This window comes from Lichenostomus cassidix, chromosome 12, assembly GCF_008360975.1.
Source record: "Lichenostomus cassidix isolate B80296 chromosome 12, HeHo_3.0, whole genome shotgun sequence".
NCBI lineage: Eukaryota > Metazoa > Chordata > Aves > Passeriformes > Meliphagidae > Lichenostomus > Lichenostomus cassidix.
The window spans coordinates 5,504,079-5,531,354 of record NC_139493.1 but is presented as its reverse complement, the minus strand read 5'-3'; the positions used below and the strand labels follow the sequence as shown (position 1 = coordinate 5,531,354).

The 27,276-nt window shown below is 44.7% G+C and overlaps 1 protein-coding gene across 1 annotated transcript in view; it reads right to left on the bottom strand.

Annotated features, from left to right (window-relative positions):
- The window catches only part of LRIG1 (leucine rich repeats and immunoglobulin like domains 1), an 86,842-nt gene that overhangs the window by 25,006 nt on the left and 34,560 nt on the right, over positions 1 to 27,276 (bottom strand). Inside the window, exons 3-7 of the mRNA XM_085072337.1 lie at positions 23,928 to 24,002; positions 6,279 to 6,416; positions 5,001 to 5,144; positions 2,626 to 2,769; positions 1,681 to 1,824 (exon numbers count right to left, since the gene is read on the bottom strand). Coding sequence (XP_084928463.1) covers positions 1,681 to 1,824; positions 2,626 to 2,769; positions 5,001 to 5,144; positions 6,279 to 6,416; positions 23,928 to 24,002 — 645 coding nt within the window. The remainder of the gene's footprint in view (positions 1 to 1,680; positions 1,825 to 2,625; positions 2,770 to 5,000; positions 5,145 to 6,278; positions 6,417 to 23,927; positions 24,003 to 27,276) is intronic.

Genomic DNA, 27,276 nt, shown 5'->3' with positions numbered 1-27,276 from the left:
GGACCATGGACATCAAACACACTTCATTCCCACTGACCAAGCTACAGGTAAAAAGGGAAAGACAGCAGCCAAGACACCTCTGATAAAATCCTGTGCTCCCACTGTGTTTTTTTCCATGATGCTGATGCTCTAGCACCTGACTGGTGAATACAATCAGCCCTTTCTCATGCCCATAACAAGGCAAGAGCTTTCTTTCCTTGTCAGCTTTTACATCTGACCAGAGCCCTGGGGTCACGTTTCGGCCCAGCAACCGAATGAGAGACAACTCCTTCAGATGACCAACTCTCTCCTCAGAAGACTTTGAAATTCATTCCCTGTACAACCACAGTGTTTTCTGGTAACTGAAACCCAGAAGGTTTAGCAACAGTGGAGGTGAGCAAGGATCTTTCAATCAGGAATGAAGCACAAGATCAACAAAGTGCACGAGTCAGTCTAGAGGTATCTATGGCTTCCTTTCCTCACCCTTGAATTTCAGCACAGACCTCTCTCACAGGTACTCTCTGGCTGTGGGAGTTTCAGTTTGGAGATCTGATGGCTCCCTGCAGCAGCCTTACCCTAAAGGCAACACCTGCAAGAGCTTGTAGAGCTTTGCAGGGCTGTGCTAACACCCACACAATCACCTTTCTCATCTCAGCGACTCTGGCCTCAAACTGCAGCACAATCCTGCCTGTCAGGCCAGGCACACCCCAGTGGCTCACTCACACCACCTCACACCACTGGGCCTTTTCCAAATTACCACATCCTGCACCAGCACTATGAGTCCTGCACTGGTTAATTACAAATTTAAAGAAATAACATGTGCCATGTCCACCTATCTCTGAATCCACAGAGTCTCGGGACTCACAGCTTGGTGGGCAGATACCAACCTCTAGTGTGAGTCCAAAATGAGGCCTCTGGCAGCAGGGAGCTGCCTTACCATCCTGCCTTTTGGTGGATAGGAGAATCCCTAACAATGTCTAACATTTCCTTGCACCAAGCAGAATGAATTCTTGACCACATGGGTCAAGCTCTCCAAAGAAAAAAGTGAATCTTTCCAGTCCCGCCAAGGGGATGACAGCTACTTCTGTAAATACTGCAAGCATCCATGTGTGTCTCTTCAAAAAGGCATGAAGCTGTGCCACAGACCCAAAAGATGCCCTTGTGGGGCTGCCCTGAGCAGCAAGGCTTTCCTTCATTTATCAGGCTGTATTTACAGCTGGAAGCCTCAAGGGAGCAAAGCCCATGTATTTATTTTACAACAACTGAACCCTACAGGAAGGATAAAGTGTAAACAGGAGAAACAAGGAGAGCTGCCTTTAAAGGGCCAAACCTCTGCTGGTTGAAAACAGGATTGTTCTTTGTAAATACAGAGGACAAAACAAAGCTTCCTTCAGGCTGTACAGTTATAATATGGCAAGTTGCATGTCTTGTAACTTGCTAGTTAAAAACATTGGCAAGCCACAGCTCACAGACTCTCCAGGTCTTTTGGCACTGTGCACTTTTAGTGGGTTCTAGCCTTTGTTTCTCATGCAAATATGTTTTCATCAGATGCTCTGAAGGTCATAACATCATAAATAACAAGGGCATCACTTAGGAGCCTGCAGTTCTGTGTTTCTACAGGTTATACCGTGGGAGCTGTAAGCCTTGAGAAAATTCCTTACCCCCATTCCTGCCAACATTACACATCAGAAACCAACTTACAGCTCATGCAGCTTCTGGCAGAAGCTCCAGCCATCGGGGTTGATGCGGGATATGGAGTTGTTACTGAGGTGAAGCTGGTGCAGAGAGGAAAGGCCGTAGAGAGAGCCACTGTTCACTTCTGTCAGGCTGTTATATTCCAGGTGGCTGTGGAGAAAATCAGAAGGAATTGACAGATAAGCAGCACTGGTTAAATGCTGAAAGAATTTCCAGCAAGAAGTGGGATTTTAGCCATTCCTAAACACCTTTCTATATACCCATGTGGGTACATGTATGTGTGGGCATTTCTTGTCAAATGAAGGATAGAAATTCAAGGACAACACAAAGGAAATGCCCAGAAGAACTGACTGCAGAGAGAAGCTCCACTGCAAGTAAGCTGGGCTTGAGGCATCCAACTCAAGTTTGTATTTGCAGGGTCTCAGCTGTGTGACAGCAGCACCCAGAAAAGTGCTGCCTTTACCACCTGGGGCCTCACAAACACACCTGGAAGCCAAGTGTGATGGAAGCTTCAGGTATTTCTCTGCAATGACCAATCAGTTAATTCACTGGTATGGAAAGAAAACATCACTAAGAATGGCCAGCTTGGTTTCTAGGTATCCCAAGAGGTGGAATAATCATGTCTGCAACACAAAGTTTCTATCTATCAGTCAAAATAAATTTGCAGAAGCCAGATATTTAAAGATTGATTGAAATAAATGCAGAATGTTCAAATCGTCAAGCTTTCAAAGGAGTAGTGTCACAGCTTAAAAAACAGGGCTTTTTTATTGAGCACCTGGAAAAGCAGTGAGTTTCAGTAAACTGGGGGTGAACTAAGAGCATTGCAGAGCTCTGGGCATGCTGAGCAAAGAAAGAAGCCCGAGAAGTGGCACAGGTGCCCACAGATCTCTGATGTGACAGCAGCTGAAGCCGAGGCTGTCCTAGGGAAAAGAGCTCATTTCTCCAACTTACAGAACTTGCATCTTGGCTAGACCCCAGAAAGCCCCATCAGTCAATTTGCTGATGTTGTTGCGCTGGAGTTTGAGGACTTCCAAGCTGTCCAGTCCCTGGAACGTCAGGCCCTCAATCAGGCGGATGCGATTCCGGTTCAGCTCCCTGCAATCACCAAGGCCATACAAGTTTATTAAACCCCAGTCCTTTCTCACAGAGTCATCTGTGCAGCACACAATGGGGACAGCAATGCCAACAACTCCTCTGTCAGTGGTTCCCAGGAGACAGCAGGAGAGCACCGGAAACTTTCAATCCCAGAGCTATCCAGGGAAGGCAGCTGGGTGCGATCGCTTAAACAAACTCACCCAGGGACAGGCTTTCACTACAGAGAAATAACAGAGAGCAGCAATTCCTCTTCAGCCCTCCTCTCTCTGCATTTCTTTCAAGCCATTGATCCTTCTCATCAATTTTCACACTTCATCCTCCCCCAAGCACAGACACCATTTGAACCAGTACAGTCAAACGTCGGCATTATTTCCCTTATGACCCATTGTTTTTACAGGATTTGCAATTGCACAGTAAAAACGTGCTCTGAAACATGCAGGTGCCCCAAAACTGTGGACCCAAGAGGAAAGTTTATGGCCAAGTTTGAAAGGAAAGCTTTCAGTTCCCCTGAAAAATTTCACTTTTTTTTCTGCTATAAGGAACTAATAAAGAGTAAAAGAAGTTGTTTCCAATGACAATGTAGTCTTAGTATTTTGCATATACAAAGATTTTCAGCCTGTTTCGCTAAATTCCTTTTTCTTTTCCCTGGTATTCCCTAAATTTTGGCAATACCTTTTTTCTAAATAGCAAAATGAACATCATCACAGCACACTTTACCAACCTATATCGGTCTTATGGGTTGCTTGGCCCAGACATATCAGGTGAAAATCCAGTTTTATAAAGTCAGTAGAAAACTTCAACACAATGCACTAAAAGCTGAAGTGAGAGCTTTTAAAGTTGGTATCTTTCCACAACACAAGATTAAGCTAAGGATAATTCCCTGTTCAGTGATTGTGCTGAGGAAAATGGTGGAGATTACAACATCAGAACTTGTTTCGGAAAAGACGAAGACACAGAGACTTTAAGCTTACTTTTCAACTGCCTAAAAAAACAATGTTGAACTTGCACTCGAGTGTAATTAAAGTCAAGTAAGCAATAAAGACTTTGCAGGCCTAAAATCCCTTGTTGTAGTGCACTTCCTGGGCTATTAGTGAAACAGGCTTTGCCAGAAAAAGAACTGTACACAAATTCTCCAACACACCAATCTGGATAACTTGCAATTCATTCATGTTTATCTGTAGAGTTAAACAACCAGCTCTGAGGCTGTCATTAAGAGTACCAATTACTCCATCTCCCAGTGCAAACTGTGTCCCTAAACAGATTGCGTTGTTTTTATTACAGTTCTGCACATGATGCAGTCAAACACAGTGAATTAGAAGCCCTCACTCAATGGACAGCAACTTCCAACTGAGAGGCAACAGACTTTTCAGATGCATTTGCTATTGTGTCCCCCTGTCCAATCCCAAACTGGATATAAATCCTGCATGTCTGCAGACACAAATGCACACACACACTCCTTGGGCACACCCTGGCTTAAGGATTTGTCTCTCAGTCAAGTGGTTGCCACTTAGAGGTGCAAGTTCCAACAGCATTTGTGGACTTTATGTTAGCAGGCAGAAGTGGACCTTTTGCCTATCAAATTTGGTGAGAAGATTGCAAGGAGTCTCAGGCTGAGCCCATTTCCCCAACAGCAGCAGAAGGGAAAAGCTCAACCAGTAGTGCTACTTTCTTACATGTAAATCATGTTCATAGCTGCAAATGTCTCTGTGTCCCCATGCAGGCAGAGCAACAACGATGTGTGTGTTAACTCATCTGAGCTGCAATTTTCTCTGTGCAAATATCACCTCACAGTTTAACAACCTTCCCTCACTGCTTTTTTATTGCCACATAAAGATACCTGTGTGGTCTTGAAACACTAACATGGCAGCTGAGCTCTGTCACTCTCAATAGAAATGTCTTGCAAACTTCTCTTGCACCACAGACATCAGCAGCTTGCAAGGGAATGGATTTGTCTCACTCAGTCAAGTGCAAAAGATGCTGATGTCTGCTGCAGCATCCCTCCCTCCCTCCCCACCTGATCCAAATAATGACCTGAAAAGCCAAGAGTTACAGGACAAAAAGGACCCTCTCCCAGTGTGTTGTACTAGGAGCTGGCAGAGGACTGTGCACAGTGGATTTTAATTTTATCAATAGTAGGTAAGCAAGGGTGACATTTGGTGTGCATATCCTTATGGACGTTTTGTCTCCATAAAGCGTGGCTGAGCTTAATTAAAGTGGACTTTTGTACTCACAGCTGTATCAGCCTGGGCAGCCTGAACGCCTTGACAGGAAGCTGAGTGATCCTGTTTTTACTCAGACGAAGTGTGAGCAGGGACCGTGACAGGCTATCAAAAGCACCGGGCTCCAGGGTGCTGATTCTGTTGCTCCCCAGGTAGCTGCAATAAATCACAGCAGAAAAATGAACGGTTCTGTCAGAAATCACCTTTTATCAGCGTTTAGTTTGTGTCCAGACAAGCTGGTGAAACCACAGAGATGGCTCCAAACCAGCTGGATTTCTGGCTGCACAAAGGGCATGGGGCCTTTCCCAGAGCCTGTGATGAATGTGCAGAATTGCTGGGCACTTCCAAAGAGCTCCCTGACATCCTCCCACTTGAACAAGGCAATCAGGAATGGCAGCCAGAAACTGGAGACTATTCCAGTGCTGGATGATGCTATTCATTCCCCATTTTTCCCTCAGTATCAGTCCCAGGGCTCTTTCTTATTTGGATCCTAGCCTTAGCCAGAGGGGGCTGTTTTTGCAGGACAACAGGCAAACATCAGTCACAACAATCACTCTCTTATACCCTCTTGCAACCAGGGGCAGAACTTTGGTGTAAACTTTAATACAGGCAGATTATTTGCCTGCACCTCTTCAAAGGTACCTAGAATACAGATTTTTTTATATTTTATCTATATTTTATATACATAAATATGTATTTTTTATCTTTTATATAATATATATATTATATACTATTTTATATTATATATTTTATATTAATTGGCAAGCATCTCTGTTGGGAGGGCGTTACTCTGCCTGACCCCATTTTCTTCAAATATCAATTAGTGATGAACAAATAATCAGTGAGATATTTCTGTTCTCAATGTTCAGTAGCCACTTTATTGATTAAATAGTTGTTTCTCCCTTCACTTTTCCTGATGCACATGGGCTGATCTGGGAAAAATATACACATCCCACTGGGGAAGAGACAATGGTCTGCTGCAGGCAGTTTTTCTGGCCTCGAGGTGGTTTGCAGGTGTAAAGACACCCATACCTGAAGGTTACCTTTTTTCTGCAACAAAATTAATAATATTGTGCCTTCTTTATAGGTACATCAGAAACCAAACAGCACTCAAAAAATAACCTGACTGTAGGGACAATGTGCTGCCTTCTAACTCTCCTTTGCGCTTAAACTCCTGACAAATAATCCCAAACTTTTTACATTCATTACTTCTCCTTTTTTTAAAGGTTTGAGGCCCTTTTCTCTGCCGTGGTAACTCAACAAAAGCAGTTCCCAACAAGAAAAACTCACAGCTCCTTTATGTGAAGTCCCTGTGGAAAGCAGCCGTTTTGGATTTCCGTGATGTCATTGAAACTCAGGTCCAACGTTTCCAGGGTAACGTAGGGCTGCAGTTGACTGGCCTCAATGCTGCGGATCCTGTTGTGATGCCTGAAACAGTCAGGAGGAGAAAAATACACTGTTTGGTTCTCTTAGAAAAACAGAAAGAATATCCGAGGCTGCAGCAGGCCCCCAGGCTGGCCCTGAGTTTGTACTCTTGGAGTTATACAGTGATTTTTCAACAGCTGTCTGAGGAGAAATTCATCCCAGAGAGACATTCCCTAATCCTCTTGCTGCTCCTCTGGCTGGAGAACAGCTCACAGGTATCTGCAGGCTTCCAGACACTTTTTAACTATTAATTCCACTCATCAGTTTTTTTTCTGTTTATCTGGGCTCGTTCTCCTACAAGCCTGCACTTCCAAACTGGATTTGTGACATGCAAGGACTACAGGGTTGTTTTTGAATCCCAGAAACAAGGAGTGCAGATCAGTGGTTTAAGCAACCTGCCAAGGCTTTACACAGAAAATGCGACTTTCAGAGAAGAAAACAAATAAGTAAATACAAACGCAACAAAAGTTACATAACGTTCTTAATTCCTAAGGTTTCTTCTGAAAATTCCCAGCTCTGCACTATGTTACAACTATTTGTAACTCGCAGAAATACTGTAAGCAGGCTTGCAGATGTTCTTGCAGGCGTTTCCTCATCTTTTGCTACTTTTGTCCCACTGTAGGATTAGGACAACTCTGCAGTGCCAGTGCCTCCCCACGCACTGACTGATCACCTGTGTTTGTCCTTTCCAGGACAGCCTGAGGGATTCAATCTAAGGTTTTTCTTTAGAGAAGGTACTACCAACTGTCCTCAGGGTTTCCCCAGCCACCAAACAGTTAAATACCTTTAGACCTCATCTGTACTCAACAAGATCTAACTAAAAATCCCCCCCTGCCGCCCCGAGTCCTTTCCTCTGACTGCTTTCTGGCCTGAGTCAGTAGAGAACAGTAATCAATTAAAAAAATACATTGTGCATTAGTCACAAGAGGCAGAGCACATGCCTGATGTGAATTTAGACCAGTCACTGATATTACTGGCAAGGCTGTGAGTGAGGCACTCCAAACAGAGACGCTCACCAGACACTTGGGAACTTGCTGAATAATAAGAGATAGCAGAGAGAGTTCAGACAAGTCCTGTGCCTCAATCCATCCAGCTACCTACTGGGTAAGCAGAGGAGGGGAGAGCAGCCAGTGAAAGCACTCCTGAATGCAATCCCAGCCCCGCTGATGCATGTCTGACCACAGCCTTTCAGGCACTGAAGCTTACAACTGTTTGGAGCTCATCTTCTCCAGCTTCAGCCCCACTTCAAGGCTCTCCCAGGGGCTCAGACAAGCCCCTTTGGAAGAAAATCTCCTCCCTTTGACAGAAAATGCCAACAGCACATGGCAAAGGACCTGCTCTCCACACCGTAATCTGCTCCTTTACCCTCCCTGTTATTAAAACCAGATTGTTTCACCACAACATTCGCTGGTGTCCGCAACAGGAAGAGTGTAAAATCTGCAACCCCAGAACAATTTGCTTTTGGGAGACTCACCCTTTAAACAGCCAGCACATGGCCCTTGCTTAACTCTGGGGAAACAGGCACAGAAATGCTACTTTGACTGAAGAGTTTAAATTATAATTAATTCAGTGCAGGCTCAGAAAACATTAAAGACAAATTTTACAGCACTATAGCAGTGTGCTGCTAATACAATGCAACAAGGTGTCAAGAAAAATCAAAGGAAAGTCATAATTTATGCCTCCAAACTGCTTATTCCATGAGTTACTGGCACACAGGTCTTCACAACCACAAACTGTTTAAAAGGCAATGACATGGCTACTATCCAAATGGTCAATATTCATTTACAGCCGGGAATAAAGTCTGAATTTTCATATCCATGCACCTAGTAGAACAGAGGTACATTGAATTTGTACTATAGTGAGACTGAAATACAGGAAAAAATCACTATACCCAGAATTATGTGACCTCCATTAACTAAACACATGGGCAAGGGGAAATTTCTTTCCTCCCAGGACTAGTTTCTTTTGCAATTCACTCGATAAGTAGAATCACAAAGTTCAAAAATTTTAATCTTTTTTTCCCTCCTCAAAAGAAAAGAGTCCATTAAATGTGTGTGTGAGCCTGATTCAGGAAAGTACCTCAATGCAGACATAACTGAAAGCAAACCCCGAGCATGTTTTCTGGAGCTCTCCTGAAGCAGGGGCTGCAAGTTCAGCTCTGATCTCATCTAAGCTGTGATGGCTGAGATGAATCTGGCTGTAAATTAACAGGAAATGAAGGCTTGTACAAACGAACGTGGAGAATCTATAAATCACCTGACAATCCCTGCACAGGGCAGTTAAGTCTGCAAGGGACTGAGAGCACAGAGTGAATTTGGAGATGGAATGCTCTTCAGAAGCCAATGTTATTTTTTTTGGAGTATTAATATTTCTGTGCTTCAGTTGCTCAACATATATCCACTCTGCCTGCCTGCCAGATCTCCCAACCCCTCCCAGAAGACAGACTCAAAGAAGGGAAGAAAAGGACAGGAAAGAACTATTTTATTTGAGCCATGTTCGCAGTTTCCAGGTGACTTCTGTCTGTTTGCCTCTTGCTTTTCATGTGCCACAGCTGGCAGATGAGATGGACACATTATTTTACACAGCAAAAAAAGCTGGCTCCTCTCTCTCACTCTCCCAGTCTCCTTCAAACATGGGCTGACTCCAAATGTAACTCTCTGCTCCAAACACCATCCAGGGCCAGTCCCAGCTGGGGAATGTCAGACAATTCTCTGCAAAGCACTGCACCCTCTCAAAGCACTGCACTTCAAACAAAGCCTGGGACTTTTCCTATACACAGCATGTGATATGAAGGCAACATCACCCAAACCTTTTACTAGCTTGATTACAATTAATTTTTCATTCTTTTGGGAATAGCCCAAATGTGATTTAACCCTTACTGTTGCTACTTGGATCCTCTCAGCTCTCCTGCTTTTGTTCCTCTGTTCATTGCAAGGGTGTTTTACAAAAAAAAAATGACCAGTGATGTTATGACTTTGCCTCTCCCCTTTATCACAGACTGGAAAAGGACTGGATTTTTCCCAACCACTTCACACTGGGTTGGCTTCAAAGGTGACAGATCAGATTTTAGTACCAATTGCCGAAACCAGGTGTAAAAGCACAAATAATTGGTGCTTGCACAACCAACACCTCCAGGTATCTTTTCCTTTCCCCACTCCTTAGGTATCACAGCCTGGAAACAGCTTTCCCTGCCTCACTTGAGCCAGTGTTACCTCAAGAGTATACAGTGACAGGGCTTCAATGTGAGATTGTGCAATTAGAGCCTGGAGTGGAAGCCAAGTCTCTTGGTTTCTATTCCCAGCTCTGGCACCGACTCATCTGCCTTGGGCAAGTTCCTTAACCCCTCTCTACCTCTGGTTTTCCAATGTGCATGGAAAAGGACTACCCAGCTGAGACGATGCAGCCTTTGCTGAGGACTAAAAATCCAGAGTGAAAGTAGTGAAAAAGAAATAATAGGAACTAAGGAGCTCATCCAAGTCCATTTAGGTTTGTTTATGAATATGGGAGGATCTGGCTAAAACAGCTGAACTTCCCAGTTCATACCCAACGTCACTCCCAGAGACACCTCATCTGCGGCTAACGCCGACCTGGAACTGTAACACCTCCGTGCCAAGCTAAGGTAACTCGGAGTCAGCAGCAGATCACTTTCACACTCTCTGTACACATGGCACTTGTTCAGGAACTTCTTCACCCTCGGGTCAGCACCAGCTAGAGCTGCAGAGGGAGAGCAGAGCAGGGTGGAGCTGCCCTCCAGACCCTAGTTTAATACCCCGAGGTAGCACAGCCCCTTAGCCCTTGCACTGTGCACCACCCTTGGACAGACCCTTGGCTTACAGGAGATTTGGATTAACCTCAGTTTGAGGTCTGCTGAACCAAGCCCATCAGGACCCCGTCAGGAAGCCAACGCGTTTTCTCTGCTTCTTGTAGCTGAGAAAAACAAGCAGAAAGTTCCAGCGAAGCCAAAGCGTGTCCAGCGAAGCCAAAGCGTGTTTGGGTTTGCTCTGAGTCGGGAGGGAGCTGAAGGGGGTGGCAGGAAAATAACAGGTGGCGCAAAGTCAAAGGCTTGCAGCATTTCCAGGAATCTCAGCTTGTATTTTAGAGGTAAAGTTACACTTTAATCCCGGTGCGTTTCCTCATTGGAAGCGTCTTTGTGAATATTTATTTGATAAACAGGCTGTGAAACATTTTCCACCAGACCTAAGAGGGGAAGAATTCACCTTCCTCTTTGCAGCAAGCAAGGAGAACACCACTCAGTTTAATTTATACCTTAGCTTCAAATTCCTCGTGTGAAATGGATGCAAAGAGCAGCACAAACACGTTCCTTTGTTGTCTGAGCTGAATTCACTGCCCCCTCCAAAGCTGACAAGGAAAATCAAAGCAAGCAGACCCTCAGATGGGAAAGCTCTGCTTGGGCTGATTTAAACACAATGAGCACAAAACCTCCTGGTTCAGACAGAGCTTGAATTAAGGCTGCCGTGGCTGCCGCGAGTCTGCGGCGCAAATGTTCGGTGTGAAGCTAAAGGCAGGGAGAAGTCACATGCTTGGCCTTCATGTAGTGTCAGCTTACAGATCTGGCTGGGCTCACCAGAGAAAAAGGAAAGCTGTAATACAGCAAACCTATTAAACCAGCACCTGTTATAGACATCAAAAATAAAATCGAGCTTCTAAAGAGAGGCTCCGCACCTCGGGCAGGGTTCTATTAATATGCCAGCACATTTTCAAAATTAGCGTACGAGGGAGATCACAGGACTAGAAAGAGAAAGGTTTAAGAAGTCCAGGGTTTGGTTAATATTTCCATACTGACAAAGTATTGAAGAAACTAAATGCTGGAGCCAGAAAGAGTTATGGGGTTTGCTACTGAAGGACAAGCATGGTTTGGTGTCAGAGACTGGCCGTGCAGAGAGGGAGATCAAAGGCACTGTAACTGGAGATGGATCACATTCACTGTGACTAACCCATGCCTGGAACTACCTGCCCTCCTCCTCAGCTAACAGATCCAGCACTGATCCTCCTAGAAACACTGAAGAAGATCAAAGACATGGGTTCCTAAACTTTCACCTCACACGATTTGCCATCTGATTTTAGCCCATAATTCACTATGCAAACACAGAAAATAATAAATAAAATCATGGTTTCTGAGTAGAGTGCAATGCCTGAGCAATTTTCCTAACAAGCAAGAAGGGTAACTGATAATCTGGAAGATGAATTTGTATCTACAACAGCAGCAACATAAATATTTCTGCTTTTCCTGGTCACCTTATTACAATCAATAACCAAAGATCTCCTAAGTGATTTTTATTAATGTATGGAATGAATGAAGATGAAGAATGTCATCAAGACCTGCACATCAGCTTGGACTCAAAGTTATGTGGTTTTAACATTTTACTCATAAATTTTACTTCCAAAGACTTCAGAAAAATTTTTTTCTCTACTGTAACTTTTGAAATGTCTGCCTTGGAGTAGAATGAAGCCATTTCTAAAGCAGGTAGTTTTCTTACACTTTGCCTTGTCATATCAGCCTTTCCAGAATAACCCACAAGGCACAAGATTTTGGACTGCCACAAGAATGTGTATTTTAATCCAACACAAAAACACTGTATTTGCTTATGGGAACTGTCCCACTGTCTTTTCAGAGTAAGGCTGCATGGGTTATTGTCCAGACAGGAAGCAAGGATGCATGGAAGCAGCCCCCACTTTTCTCAGATGCTCTGAATCACTCCTTCCCTGAGGAATCCTGGCGGATTCCCAGGCTGTCACAGATACAGCTCTGTTTGTTCAGGTGCTGGCTGCACACAACAAGAGCAGAGCAGAGGCAGGCCAGGCAGCCACTGCATTTTAGGGTCAGCCACACATACAGGAAAAAAAATAAAACCAAAAAACCAACTAACACCACCCCAAAAAATGCAAACACCCCCCCCACCAAACAAAAAAAAAACCCAAAACAAACAACCAAAAAACCCAAAACCAAAAAACAAAAAAACCCCTGCCAAACCCCAAAACAGAACAAGCCCTAAACCACCAAAAAGAGCCCCTTGCGTAATTTTTAATGGATATCCAAACTTTCCCTTGAAGGTTTACATGCTTTACCTAAGACCATATATCAGGATTTTTCCTCTTCCTAGCACTCCTTCAAAACAAGTCTAAGATGCAGCAAACAAAATCCATGACCATTTTACACTGTTTTTCACTTAAAATTGTGTATGAGAATAATGCAAGATCAAGCAGATGGAGCTATTCCAACTATACCTAACTATGGCAGAAAATCTGAAGACAATCTCTTCATCTGCTGTACATCAGCTTCCAAACCAGATATATTCCAGAGGTCTTTTATTTATCAGGTCATGTTCTCACCCTGTTTCGTGGTTTAGGATGGGGAATCATGAAGCAAACTACCCCCAGCTACACACAGCTTGGACAAGACAAGGGCTTTAAAACACAACGTGGGTTTTGGGGGTTTTTTTCTGAATGAGGAGGGGGTGGAAAAAATGCAACCTTTCACGGAGAAGTGACTCTGTCTCTGTTCCAGGTCATGGATGTTTGGAGGCAGAAATTGTTCTGGGAGATGAGATTTACTAATTCACCCCTTTGGGCCGGGGAGCAGCTGCCACCTGCAGAGGGCTGTGCTGTGAGCTCTATTCCCACAAGCAAACTCTTACTCACACAAATAGTTCCACTGCAGTCAACAGCACTATTCATGTGAGCCCAGTGTGACCCAGGGGCTATGTTTTCCCTGTCTATTAAAGGCTACTCTGTGGCCACTCACGGGACCAAGCTCATCTGCCTCTCACATTGATGGACTGCAACCACTGACCCTGGTGCACTTCCAGTGGCCTCAGAGCATCCTTGTGCCCGGGGTAGCCAGCCCTGGGCAGATGTTATCCTGCTGCCAGGCACATTCTCACAGCTCTTTCATAAGGCAGCCACATGGATGAAAGGCAGGGATCAAGCATTCTCTTTAGAAGCTTTCACAGCAGCTGGACAGAAGCAAAGGCCTGGATCTGATGAACAGCCATTAATGGGTGTTTGGTTCAGTGTGAACTGTATGAAGGAAAGCCTTATTGTAATCAAAACCACCACACACCCAGTGAGATACCCACTCTCTTTGAATATTTCTGCACTAGCACTGTTTATGTAAACTTTCTGACTTCCTACATGACCTTATGCTAGATTCACTGAGGTAAGTCATGTCGTTTTTCAAAGCTCTCTCCCTCACTTTGATCTGCATTTCCTTTCACTGGACTTTGACTTGCCACCATATGAGTTTGTGTATTTTTTGCAATATACAACTTCCTAAGCTTTCAGCATTTCATTCCATTAAGAGAGCAAAATGTGTGGGGCAGGCAGGATTAGAAGTTAGTCATCTTTAAAGCAGAGGCTGTCTTATCTCTCTAGCAGATTACACAACCTGCTATGACATCAAAGCAAATTAAGATTCCTGAAGACAAGACAGTCTCTGTTATGGGCACAGTCCCCCCATCAACAACTGGGTGGTTCTAAGAGGACCAGCTCTCTTCTGGTTACACTGGATGTTTCATCAAGATTGTGCTCTGCAGCAGCTTTTTAAATGATGTATTCATGAAGGGCACAGATCCATTAAAGGCTGTGCAAAGCCTCTCTCATTGTCTGGCACAGCTTCTCTTGAAAGGAGCTTCCCTGAACTTTTATGAACTGAGTACCAGAGCACAACCTCATGGCCCTGGGTGCAGCTCTGTCCCAAACTATCTCAGTGATTACCTGCAGAGCCACTGAGTGAATTTCTCCATGGAGGATGCACCTGCAAAGGTTGAGGCCAGGTATCTTCAGCAGGGGCTGCCCAGCCTGTAATGCAGTTTGGCCAAAGGCACAAGGGAGGGACAAGATCTCTGAGCCACTGAGCGCCATCAATGCTGGTTTTGAAAGGGGCAGTTTGCAAGCACTCATAGTTGTGCTAGTCTTTCACCCACTCCTCCAGCTCTCAGTCTAAACCACCACTCATGTAACTTCTCACATCCCCTGACCTCTGTCTGGAGCAAGCAGAAAGGCTGCAAAGGAGAGGAGAGGCTCTTTTGAGTGCTGAACTCTGCTAAGGAGGAGAGTTGTCCTGTGGGAATAGAAGGAAGAGAGTCATATAGGGTAAATGGCAGTTTTCATGCAAGAATGCAGGAAACCACATGGCTCTGTACCAGCTGTCTGAATGGGGTCGTGGGGCTCAGCAGAGCCTCTTTGAAGGAAGGGCTGCATCACTACTTGAAAGGGGTCATTCAGTTGCTGGCAGATGACAGTCAGGTCAGTGTTTTCATGTTCTAAATCTTGTATCTTTGGTCTGCTACTCTCTTGATCCATCACTGGCTTTTCGTTTTGCACATCTCCCTCAAGGGCTTCCTTCTGCTGCTGATACATACCAGCCAAACTCAATTTTCTATCACAAATGAAATGCATAAGCAACTCCTTGAAGCTACAAAAGAGGCCAGCTTCACCCCACCAATTTGCTGCTCTGATGAGTTCCTGCTCTCCACAGCCCCACACTTGCACAGCTCCCACATCAGGGCTACTGCCTGCCCCAACCTTAAAACTGGCCCCAAAGATGAGTCAGGTTTGAGATAAGGAAGAACAGACCCCTGAAATTCAGATCCAACTCAGATGCCAACTGAACTAGCACAGAGCAGGGGCTGGAGCAGAGACAGCAGCCTCCTTCCATTTCATCACATGCAAGTTTTGTGCTTCTAATCAACAAGGATGGCATTTCCATTTGAAAGCCAAGAAGGCCCAAAAGCACAGGGCATGGAGGCACTTTTATCCTTAAACCCTGATACTGATTTTAGTTTCTCTGTGTAATAAATGATCAAAGTAAATAAGATCCACCACAGGCTAGAGAGCGCATGTGTTTTGTGGGTGGTTTTGTTTTGCTTTTGTCTCTCCACGGGAGTGAGGAGGGGAAAATAACACAAGCAGAGAAGCAATTCAAGTGCAAACCGAATGAAACAGCTCTGCCCATGATGCTGCAATTTTAATCCAAATTGTAACTACAAGCAGACTTCTTGATAGCGTGCACTGTCTGTGCCTCTAAGCCACAAGGTGACATAGGGGGTTTTCCCACCTTTGACAGGAACACAATGAAAACAGGTGGATTTAGCTACACTGATTCTAAGGGATGTAAATAAAGGACAACGTACTCGAAGACATCTTCCAGACCATCAAACTCTTGCTCTCATGGAACTTGCAGCAGAAGCTGCTAAAAGACCTGCCTCTTGAAGAAGGCAGTATTTGAAGAAACACATTTTTGACTGGCCAGTCAAACTCCTGTTAACACTTGAGAGATGGAGATAGGCTGGCGTTTCGTCTGCTCCAACATGACACACACTTGTGCTCTGTTGAAAGGCCTTATCTGCCTTGTCAGCAAGGTTGCAGGAACAGGGATTGCCTCTGGGCAGACTGCACTGAGCTCTGCTCGGCTCACACTGCTCAGCCTGCAAGAAGGAATAGTTCCTATGTGCAAAAGCAGCGGTCAATTAGCAAAGACAAGAGCTGCTCTTCGCAAGTCCAGCTACCTTGTTACTAATAAAGCATGTAAACTAGGAAGGTTGGCTTTGGGAAGCCCCAGAACAAGGTGCCAAAACATCCAGTGAACAGAAGATTTGAACTTTAGAGTGGAACTGCCACTGTACTAAGCCAGGCTGGTGTAAAACAGGCTGTTCAAGCTTCCCTGGTGAAGTCCTTGTAAAGTCAGGGGTAAGCATTTACCACCACTTAGCCAGTAAGTTTTTCAAGCTTCTTTAATACGACTATTTACTTCTTCAGCTCCTCCTATTTTGAAAAAGATGACTGCTCACTCAAGAAAACATCCTTGAGGGCAAAAAAGTCTCAAGTAAGATCAGCAAAAGGTGTTCCTTTTCCAGGGCACCTGAGGGATGACAGAAAGTCCAATCCCTTGGCCTGATTGCTCATGCTAATCACAGACCTGTTCATCAGCTGCTTCCACCCAGGCTGTGATCTGCACTAGAGGGACTGGACAGGAGACCATATTTAAATCTAGAATCCATAAGCCATTTATAGATTATTTCTTTTGCCATCAACTCTTAATTCTACCTCTCCCCAACTAATTTTTATCTGCACAGATCTGACCACTAACACAGCTGTCTTTTCCCTTGGACGGCCCCACGCTCCTGTTTCATTTTCCAGCTGCCTTTGCTATTTTCCCTGATGTGCAATTGAACATTAAATGGTTTGACAGGCAGAACATGTACTCACCCAACCACTTACTCCCAATCAATATTCACGTGGAATTCCTGTTAACAAGCAGGAGTTATGCACACACACTTCAGGGAGGGTGGCCTCTCGAGTGATCACTTCATCTGAAGGTGTGACAGATCACTTTCTCATCTACCTTAACCAGCAATCACATTTTCCATGCTGCACACCCCCAGCAGGGCTGGTTTTGCAAGATAATAACTTTTGACACGATCTCTCTGTTGTTCACCTCTGCAATTAATTGGGGAATTTGACATGGGTTAAAAAGAACATAAAATCCAGCACATCACTGGCTTTTATTCTGTTAGAAATGAGCTTTCTATAGACTTTTTTTGCTAATCTCTTCCAACTTGTACATGGCAGGATCACATTCAAGTGAATGCATTTTCTTCAACCTACATTATTCCTAACAGTGCCAGTGTTTTACGCCACCCAACTTAAACCCCACAATTCTACCCTCACCCTATTCTCTGGGCATGTGTTTATTGCTCTGAGCAAGCACCACTATCCACAACCAGGATATCTGACAGTGAGGACTAACTGGTCAATCTCAGCAGGGAAGCAGGAACACATACTGAGAGCTTCCAGATTTTGTGCAAGTTTGTTAAAAAACTGCATCAGGCAAGCTTTCAGAGAGGAAAATGGGTAGCAGTTTTTACCCTGAAATAATTTAACTTGCCTTTACTGCAGCTTCAACTTCACTTTTACTCACCTCTGAGCAAACTAAACTGCCACTACCAGCAGTTTTTAGGCAGGAAACTCCAATATGCTTAAAAAACCTTCAACTCAGCAAGTTATTTATATTTGAAATCTGCTTGGTCTGTGAAGACTAACAAAGGAATTGCTTTTGTAGATGTGTGCTTTATTTGCCATATGCCATTAAATGAGACAGTCAATCTACCACAGATATTAATAGTAGCAAGTTTGGGCTATTCTAAGGCTCAACTATGAAGCTCTTTTTCATACTGACCTTAACAAAAGATCATGGCTGCAAATGACCCTAACAACTGATCTAGATTTGATCTGCAGAGGGACAGGACGTGGAAACTGCCTTGTGCATTGTACATAAAATATACACCTGCCCTCAGAGCTGCTTTACATCCATGAGCTCCATCTGCCCTGAGCGAGATCCTCTTCAGCTTGGAGGAAGCAGATGCACCCAAAGGGGAATTTACTTCGGAGTGTAATGAATATGTGGGTCATGCACAAAAAGATCCTCTTCCAGTATTCCAACTCCTAACTTTGTGCTCTGTCCCACAAGACCATTTGTGTCTTCTCCTTCCTCCAGACAAGCACTGACCCAGCACACAGCTGCCAGAGCAGACCTGGCCAGCTCAAAGCAATCCTCTACTCACAGAAGAAGCTGCCACAGCTGCACAAAATGCTTATCCTTGTTATTAAATACATAATAGAGCAGCCTCAAGGGGTAACTGGTATTTCATGAGCTGCCACCAACTTTCACTATCTTTATCCTCTGGCCAATTTTTACACTCCTCTGCATGTGCCCAGATCACTTTCTGATGCTCTTTTGTTGAGTCTGATAACTATGTGCTTTACTGGTGTTGCTTTTCTAGAAGAAATGATTACTCATTTCCCTGCAATAGCCTCAGATCCTTTGCCATTTCCATGCGCTCATGTTATATCTAAAAGCTCAAAGAGGACATGCAAATGATTAGAACAGCTCCAACAGCCCAAAAGAGAAGTCAAAACAGCATCTCTTCTGGTGCTTGGGAGCACATGATTAATGAGATTTTCCTCCACTGGGAAAGGCTCCTGCAGTCTTTGGCCTGAAAAACCTGCAGACTTTACACACCAGAGCCTTACTATGAACTCTGAGCAAAACAAACTGGAGAGGTGGCTTTCAGAATCTCTTATGCCTGTTCATTGCTGCACACTGAACAGCCTGACTGTCAGCGTTCTTTTAATTTTCCCTTTCCACGTTAATATATTCACATTTAAACCCAGAAGCTCAGTAGTGAACCCTGCAGTGTGGACCAAACTCTCAGAAAGCAACTCTCCATCTCCAAGGGGAATTGCCTGAGCAAACACTGGAGAATTGGCCCCTGCAGACATTACACCTCACAAGTGATGCGAGCAGGGGTTGGGGGTGAATCTGCTCCCACTTATATGTCTACACATGCACACACCATTTCTCCTCAGGTCCCAGAGAAAGTTTTCTTTGGGCCAGCAATTAGAAAGAGTGGAAGGCAGCGTGGTTTTCTGAGCTGCCCAAGGCACGTCCTGCACACAAGCAGAGCCTGCTGACTTCAACCAGACCCCGCGCACGGCTGCGTCTGAGTCATCTGGATTTTGTGCTTATGAGCACAAAACCTCTTGCTGCGACCCAGATGGAATTAACAGAGTAGTCTCCTTATTTCTAATTGTTAGATCATCCCTTTTTAACTCCAGCAAAGATGACTTGCAGATTAAACCCCTTGGGGGTCAAGGCAGTTGTTCTGTTTGTACAGCAATTAGCACAGCAGGATCCCAGGCCACAAATGGCCTCCAAGGCTACATCTGTACTATCGTGTTAGCTCAAACCTCATTCTTCCTGTAAGCCAAACTTCCCAGCTCTCAACACCGCCTACACAGAGGTTTTTACCCTGGCCTAGCCAGGAACACGAAGTGAGCTCACACCTCGTGTAGAGACCAGCTCAGGCTTGAGCTGTGCTCTAGAAAGAGCACAGATGGAGCAGTTTTGAGCTCTTCCCTCTCACAGGGGTCACCCCGAGAAGCTGCCATGGACAGAGCTGCAGATCTGATGCTCAACCAAGTCTGCACTATCTTAACTTGAAAAGCAAAGCTAAAGGGAAGTCACAGACTCAACCCCACCAGCCCTGCTCCCGGGAAATCTTGCAGAAAGGAAGGCATGATTGTGAGATCCCACTCAGAGCAGTGGAGCACAGACTGCTTGCACTGTTTCAGCTCACAAAGCAAGACACCTCTGTTTTGGGTGAAAGCAAAACAGCAGCTCAGAGAATCAAATGGACCACATAGGTCCTCAGAGAGTCTCTGCAAACCCCATTAAAATAACAGCTGTTGCCCAAGCCTTCACCATGAAAGAACAAGGCAACAGCTCCGTAGTATGATCCTGATTCTTCCATCTTAGGGACCTCGAAGACCAGTCAACTTCAATCTAGTACAAAGGTCTAATGAGAGTCAAAGAAAATCAAAGTTAGACAAGAAACAAGGGTCACAATTCAAATGATGTGGCTAATTTAACCAGAATTATATTGAAATCCCCAGCACTTAAGAGGAAGAGCTCAACTTGCAAACCATGCAAGTCAAATGGAAGAGAGTGGCTGAAGTCTTTGACCTGTCTCACCTAACATCCAGCTGGAATAGCATAGAGTACCCTCCTTTCCATGAGGATAATGCTGCCCCAAGCAGCATCTGAACTCATCAGCCCTTTTTCAAGCAGTCCTAGCACGTTCCCTGCCACTCCCACTTTCCAATTCTCCATGTATTTAGTTTTCAAATTTTACATGATATATTTTGCCTGGAGCATAGTAGATCACTTACCCTTCTCCTATTAGCTCTCTGTTTAATTACAGTTTAATGTGAATTGATCTTTACATTAATGAGTCTGTAAAGAAGATTGATTTTCTTCAAGAGACTTTTCTGCTCAGTTTGGCAGCAGAGTAGTCCTATTGATTTCGCTTTCCCCAGTAAATAAACGGCAGTGTCACTGCATCTTCTTGTGAATCAGCTAATCCTATTTCACACTCTTTTGCTCCAAAAATCCCTATTCTGACTTCCTTGTTATCTGTGCTTATTCAGAGCAAGATGATGGGGCCAAAGCATCTCAAACAGCTCTGCCTGTTGCTAACACACAGCTGACTGCTGTGGGTCACTGTCCCCTTTGTTCCTAAGTGGCTGGGGGCTTAAAAGACTTATAGTGAAAGAAATGAAAGTTATTTTCAAGTGTTTAATCTGTTAACTTCCTTAATTCCCAGTCAGCTAAGGATGTGGCACAGTGTGCTCTGTTTACCACGCTTGCTCCAGAGGTCTGGGTAGCAGCTCTGCTCTGAGCCCTACAGCAACCCAACAGCCTGTGCTGGCAGAGGATGCTCACTGAATGAGGCTTGGAGCCAGGGCAGAGGACAAGGATCCACCTCCACCATCCTATCCAAGCACCCCCAAACCCGTCCAGGATGCATTTACCCCCAGGCAGGTAGATGCAGAAGTGGAGACAGACCCAAAAGTAAGGGTGAGCTTGTGTCTGCTCAGAGGTTTGTAGGAAACCCATAATAACAGAACAGTGCAGGGCTGATTGCAGCTCCTTTAACTTGGCAAGCCTGAGTCCTTCCACACAAGTTAGTGAGGAAGTTAGACATAAACAGACTAAATTCTGCAAATAAATGGTTTCTTCAATCATCCCTTTCCCCACCAGATCAGGTAACAGAATCTTCTCGAGAGCCTTCAGAGTTAACACACTGGAGCTGCACTGGGATGGGAAATCCTCAGCCAAGGGCATGTCAGTGAAAACATCCTGCCATCAACTCCCAAATGTCCAAGTCTAGGAACTGTAACTAAATTACAAATGCTGTGGGAATTTCAGGCAAGGTTCTCCTCTCAGCTATTCCGATGTAATTTCGGAATGAATCCAGATTCAGTCTCTCCCCCTCCCAGCTGAATTTCCTGGCTTTTGTTTGCACTACCAGATGTTTGCATTTAATGTCTGTCTTTATTTGGTAACCCATACATAGATTATTTTTCCCTTCTGTTCTATTAAAAGCCTTATCAAGTCCCTTATGTTTGCTCTTGCTGAAATGAACAACTTTGGCAATATTTTCAACGTGAAAGGCAAACAAACTGATTCTTCAAGGAATAATTAAACTGAACCAAACTTCACAGCAATATATTAGGACAAAGCATTTTTGATACATATGTTATGTCTGCATCCATCTGCAGTCTGGGACATCCAAAGGCTTGCAGAAAGCTTTGAGAATTCTCTCTTCCACAGATTCTCACATGCTTTTATATATACAGAACTGGCCCGCGGTCCTCACACACATGGGGTCAAGCAAGTTTTGGGTGATGGAGACAGGTATGGAAAATCCAAAAGCAGGGAATCCAAAGAAAAACTCATGAAAAACAACTTCAGGGGAAATCTGAGTTTTGCAGTATGGCAGATCTCTTTCTCCCAGCCCCAAAAGGAGAAAAAGTCTCTTCTCCTGTTTAGAGATGAAGTAACTCATTCAGAAGGGCTGCTTTGAGTGGCAAATATACAACCCTTGCTTTTATAATACATTAACAGCCCTTTGGAAATACTTAACCACATGCAATATACAAAACCTACTTCAGAGGTTTGTGAGGTAAACACACTTCACACATTTCTAAACACTGAAAAAAAAAAGGAAATGTATTTATTTTTCTTTAGCAGTAAGAATACACTGTAACACTATACACTTAAACATAAACCAGTTTCTCAGTACACAAGTCTTCATTATGAGTCTTCACCCTAGGTTTGGTTTGGCAGCCTCCCCAATTATTACTTCACATATTGGAAGGCCAGAAGAAACCAGTATGACCATATAATCTGATTCCTTACATCACACAAGGATAAATAACTCTACCCACCAATTTGCCTATCAAATCCATTAACCTAGGGTTCAACTATAGGACCATCTTTTAGGAAGCCATCCAACTGATTAAACACTCCCAAAGACGGAGAAAGCTTCACTTCCTCAGCAAATGATTCCAGTGTGAGTCAGCAACATTGATTGAAGCAGGTACTTTAAAACATCTTTCAGGTTGTTTTTATCTCTGATAAAAATTAAAAGGAAATGCAAGGGGGGAAAAAAGTGGCATTCTCTGATACAAGCTAAACAAAGAGATCCTTCTTGCAGAAGTATGACAGCAGCCCTACAAACCCCACTATCAGAGTTATTTATGTGTAGCAGCTGAGGAGAGCAATTCAGATTTCTGGAAAGTGATACTAAGCAGGTCTGTTTGGAATACTGTCCTTTTATCATTTGGCTTTGTACCTTCTCCTTCCTTCTGCACCACTCTGAAATTTCAGAGGAGCAGTAAATCTACTGCCTGCCACCAGTCATTATTCCTCCTTTCCAAACTGCTTATTTCATTTCAGGAATAAAAAACCCAAAGCTCCAGCAATTTGGTCCTTTGCCAACGGCTAAATTAATAGCAAAAATAACAGGGGCTTGTGGAACTCAGAGCATTTACAGACTTCACGAGAGAGAGAAGCTGATCTGGGGGGCCTAAAACTACATCCCTGCATGGCAAATTCTATGCAAGCTTTCCATCCATAAATCACATTTTTGGAGCTCTTTTTCGAACCCTGATGCACAGCACAAACGTGGCAGCACAGTGAGTCAACACATCAAGGCTGTCCCAGAGTAAGAGCCTTTTGAGCATGAGAGGCCAATCACCTGTGGTGTGGGCACAGGCATTTTCCACCACAAGAAATACCAAATCCATGGAAAATACAGATACCTGCCTGCAGGTGTGCACTGCAAAGCCATGCAGGCTGGAAGCCACCACTTGAACTGCTCTAGCACTTTGCTGGAGTCCCTATTAGCCATAAACACCTCCCAGGAACCTGGGAGATATCATGCATACCTCAGCAAAATTCCTTCTCAGTGCACACTGCAAGCAGACACATGCAAAAATAATTTCAGAAATCCACACTCTTTAGGTACTAAGTAGTTTGATATTTTAATGGTTTTATTCCCTTCAGCAGCACCATCAACCCAAGATCCTTGGTTAGACACGAGGGCTATCAGGTGTCTAACGCTTCTGTGGTCATCTAAACTACCAACATTAGGAAGTTCAAACCTTCTGCAGACCACGCTTTACAATCACTGCTCTCTCAAAAGAACATGTAAAAAGAAGTTGAAAGCGACAGTAAAAACAGGTCTGGAATGAGTTCCCTGAAAGATTAAGATGTGAATAGTCTCTGGCTTTAAGAGGAAAGAAGAAATGATCAGAACGGGGCCAGGGGGAAAAAAGAACAATAAAGAAAAGGTAGAATTTAATAGCACAAGTATGACCTAATGGTTGAAACCCAAAGGCAGATGAGAAAAAAGAAGTTTTACTCAACCTGTAGAATTTACTGACGTAAGTTACCACTGACCATAAGCACAACACACAACCTCACACAAATCACACTACTCCAGTTCATGTTTCTTAATTAAGGTGCCAACAAGCCTGGAAGTGGAATCTAGACTCAGCAGGAATGAGTGTGACACACACCAAACTCTCAGAGGCAGCTAAACCCACCCCAGAGAGAGCCCAGGGCCAAAGGAGGTGGCAGTGACTTACAGGTAGAGGGAGTGGACACTGGAAGCAGCAGATCCCAGGGAGGGAATGGCAGTCAGCTCGTTGTTGTCCAGTCGCCTGCAAAAAACCAGAAATTAAGGGTTGAAGCCAAGCAGCCTTTGCCCAGGCATAGATGGGGAGGGCTGGCACTGACACTGGGGGAGAAGCTTCCATCTCAGGGGGTTTGTCTGGACCTCTGATGGCCACACCTTTCTCTTTGATACAAGAGACACCATCACTGGAGCCACCATATAGTTTTTACAGGAACAAGGCTTTTTCCTCCCCTCCCACCCACTCCCTTCAAGTGCTGAGGAAGGCCCTGTGCCACAGCCCTCCACCAGCCTGTGTTTCCAGAGTCATCACAGAGTCAAGCCTGACACAGGAGACTCTTTTCACCTAAGGCCATGGGTCCCACTGCCCCAGGAGAGGAATTTAATCCCTCCCCAAGCAGCAGCCCCTCCACGACAGGCCAGAGCCTGGGGACACAACCCAGTGGCATCCTCAGCCCACCAGGACCAGCTCTGGAAATCCCAGAGGGATTTCCCCCAAAGCCAGCCAGCAGCACACAGTGGTGGGCACAGTAATGTCACCAGACACAGGTGACAGCCAGCTGGGGAGCACAGTGAGCCCCTGAGAACTGCAGGCCACCAGCACAGAAAGCTCTGGCCCCTGCTAGGGCCTAACGCTTCAAGTGTTTTCCTGACTGAAAACAGATCCCGGCCATGTGACCGGCTCTTCCTCGCTTTAAAGACCCCTTGTTTGTACGGTGAATTAGTCAATTAATTACTCTAACAGTCGCTCGTCTGGCTGCTTGAAAATTACCTAATTTCTCAGCCTTCTTGCCCACCCTCCCCTCACGCCTGCAGGGATTGCAGCCAGGCCCTGCCAGGCTCCCTGGGACCCCAAAACACCTCTGGATCCCCAAAACACATCGCTCCTGCTCCAGGCAGAGCCTCCCTGGGGCACTGCTGGCCTTCAAGTGCTTCCCTTCCACAGGGAATCCTGAAAAAAACCACAATTTGGGTGCAAAGCACAGCATGCCAGGGCTGCACAGCCAAGGTGTGCTAAGCCACGGAACAAGTAGGGGCAATCCTAAATTACATCCATTTTTTTTCCCCCCTCTTCTTTCCTTTAACACTATTTTTGGCAGGTGGGAGAGGGCAGTGGCACATTCATCCCAGAACTTCCCTTCTGGCTCCTCTGAGAGGAGGCAAGATATTTGATTTCACAAGGAGTTCCAAGCACTGCTGGGATAAAAGCTTTCCTCTGCCTCTGACATTATACCCATGCCTTAAAATGTAAGGGAAAAAAGCCAGATGCATTGCAATTCAGCAAGGAGCTCCACTCTGCAACTAAAAGCTCACTGTTGCTCATATTACAACATGGTCTAGAGCTTCCAAAGGTACAGATCAAGCTGGAAAGAGCATTAAAATGCTTATTTGTGGCATGTTTTCATTAACATCTAACTGAGCATCTTCTGGAGAAGAAGGAGCCTGGGTCAGCTCTGGTTAAGCAGTTCTGACACCAACCAGCATATAACAACTGGTCAAACCCTCCTCTGACATAAGTGTGATATTCATATATCAGCCTCCTGTCATGTCAGGAATCAGTCAGAAGTGGTTCTCCCACCTCATTTTCTCCCTTGGCTCACAGGCACCGCTTGCTGACAGAGAGGAGACAGCCAAGCTCTGTATTTGCCTGGGATTTCCCACTTATCTTCCCTTTTTCCCCATGCAAAGGGATAAAAAAAGAAAAAAAATTAAGGGGAAAAACCCCTCAGAACAGCCAGGCTCAACAACTTTAAACTTTCAGTCTCCTTTCTCTTCCCCAGCCCTCGCCTTTGACGACACAAATGCGCTGCCTCGGGATGCTGAAGCAGAGCAGGAGGGGGGGCCACCCATATAAAATATTTACAGTCCAGTTGCCAGGCTGGTGTCAAGCTGAAATGGAGCCTGCTCAAAAATAGCACAGCTCTCCAGAGCTTTCAGTGAAAGGCACTTTAGAAAATAAAAGGTGAGTTGTTTGGAGAGGAATTTTAGCGTGGTTACTACTTTCTTTGCTACCAATGAGCTTGGAAAGCCTGAGAGCCATGAAACTATCAGTTTTGTGGATGCCATGATCCATATGACCTGAGGAAACCCCAGAAAGGACCACAGGGCTACCCCATAGCAACACCCTTCTTCATCCATCCTTCCAGATATCTCATTCCTTCCAAGGAATGAGAATGGATGAACTCCAGGGGATTGTCATTAGATGAATCCACCAAAGGGGATAAGAGAAAGATCAGCTGTCCTGAAGGAAACTAATGTCTAAGTCCAGCCCTGACCCTAAGCTTCCACTGCTTGTTTCAGAGCAAGAGGGATGATAGAGTTTTGCATCACTTTGAGCCAATAAATTTCATCCTACACAGACTTAAAACTTTAAAAAAAAAAGCTTCTCACAAAGGCCACCAAAACAAACCATACAAACAGCTGCCTAAACTCAGGGTAAGGGAAAAGTGTAGAGTAAATTCTGCTATTACTTTATCACAATCTCAGTAAAGCGAAACAGAGCACTGAAGATAAGCTATGAAGTTTAAATCTTTTGGTCTGCAGACATTTTCTGAAAATAAAGGGAAAACAAAATGTTTTCAAAATAGACCACACTAATTATTCACCCAGAGAGACACACACAGAGTTTTAAGCCTTGTGCAATGCTCAGGAACCACAGACAGCACGTTTGAAGCATCATGGGAGGTTTCAGGTCTTATCAATGCATCTATTATTTGGGGCAATCTCTTTCCCTGAGGGTGCCTTGGTTTGCCCAGCACAGCATGCAGAGAGAAACACTGACTTGCTCTTGAGACATGCCACAGCATGATGCTTACTTCATGAATGTTTGTGAAGTGCTTAAAAAAAAAAAGCCTCAGAAAGAAGATGCTCTGGCAATATAGATGTGGTTCTCCTTGTGAAATGAAGTTTATTTCAGTGGTCTGTGGTTTAGCTGTTATTCAAAAGCGACCAAGATTAGTAGATAGGGCTTTTAATAGAGCTTCTCCCTCACACTTCCCAGAGCCTGCCTTCCAGGCTCTGCTCCAGACCTCTGCCTCCCTTCCAGTCTCCCATTTCTGACTGCTCCCTATCCCTCCTACTCACTCCTCTGCTCATTCCCTATTCCCTAACCCTGTCTTTCTGACACAGCAAGCAGCTCTTATCTGCCCATTACTTTGTGGGCCGCATTACTTATCTCCCCCAAAGCCCTGACACCTTTTTATAGCATTTAACTGTTCAGTGCAGGGCTTGTCCTGCTCTGACACACATTGCTCAAGGGAATTCCCTACCTGGGGAATTAGAAGCCACACACACTTCCCACC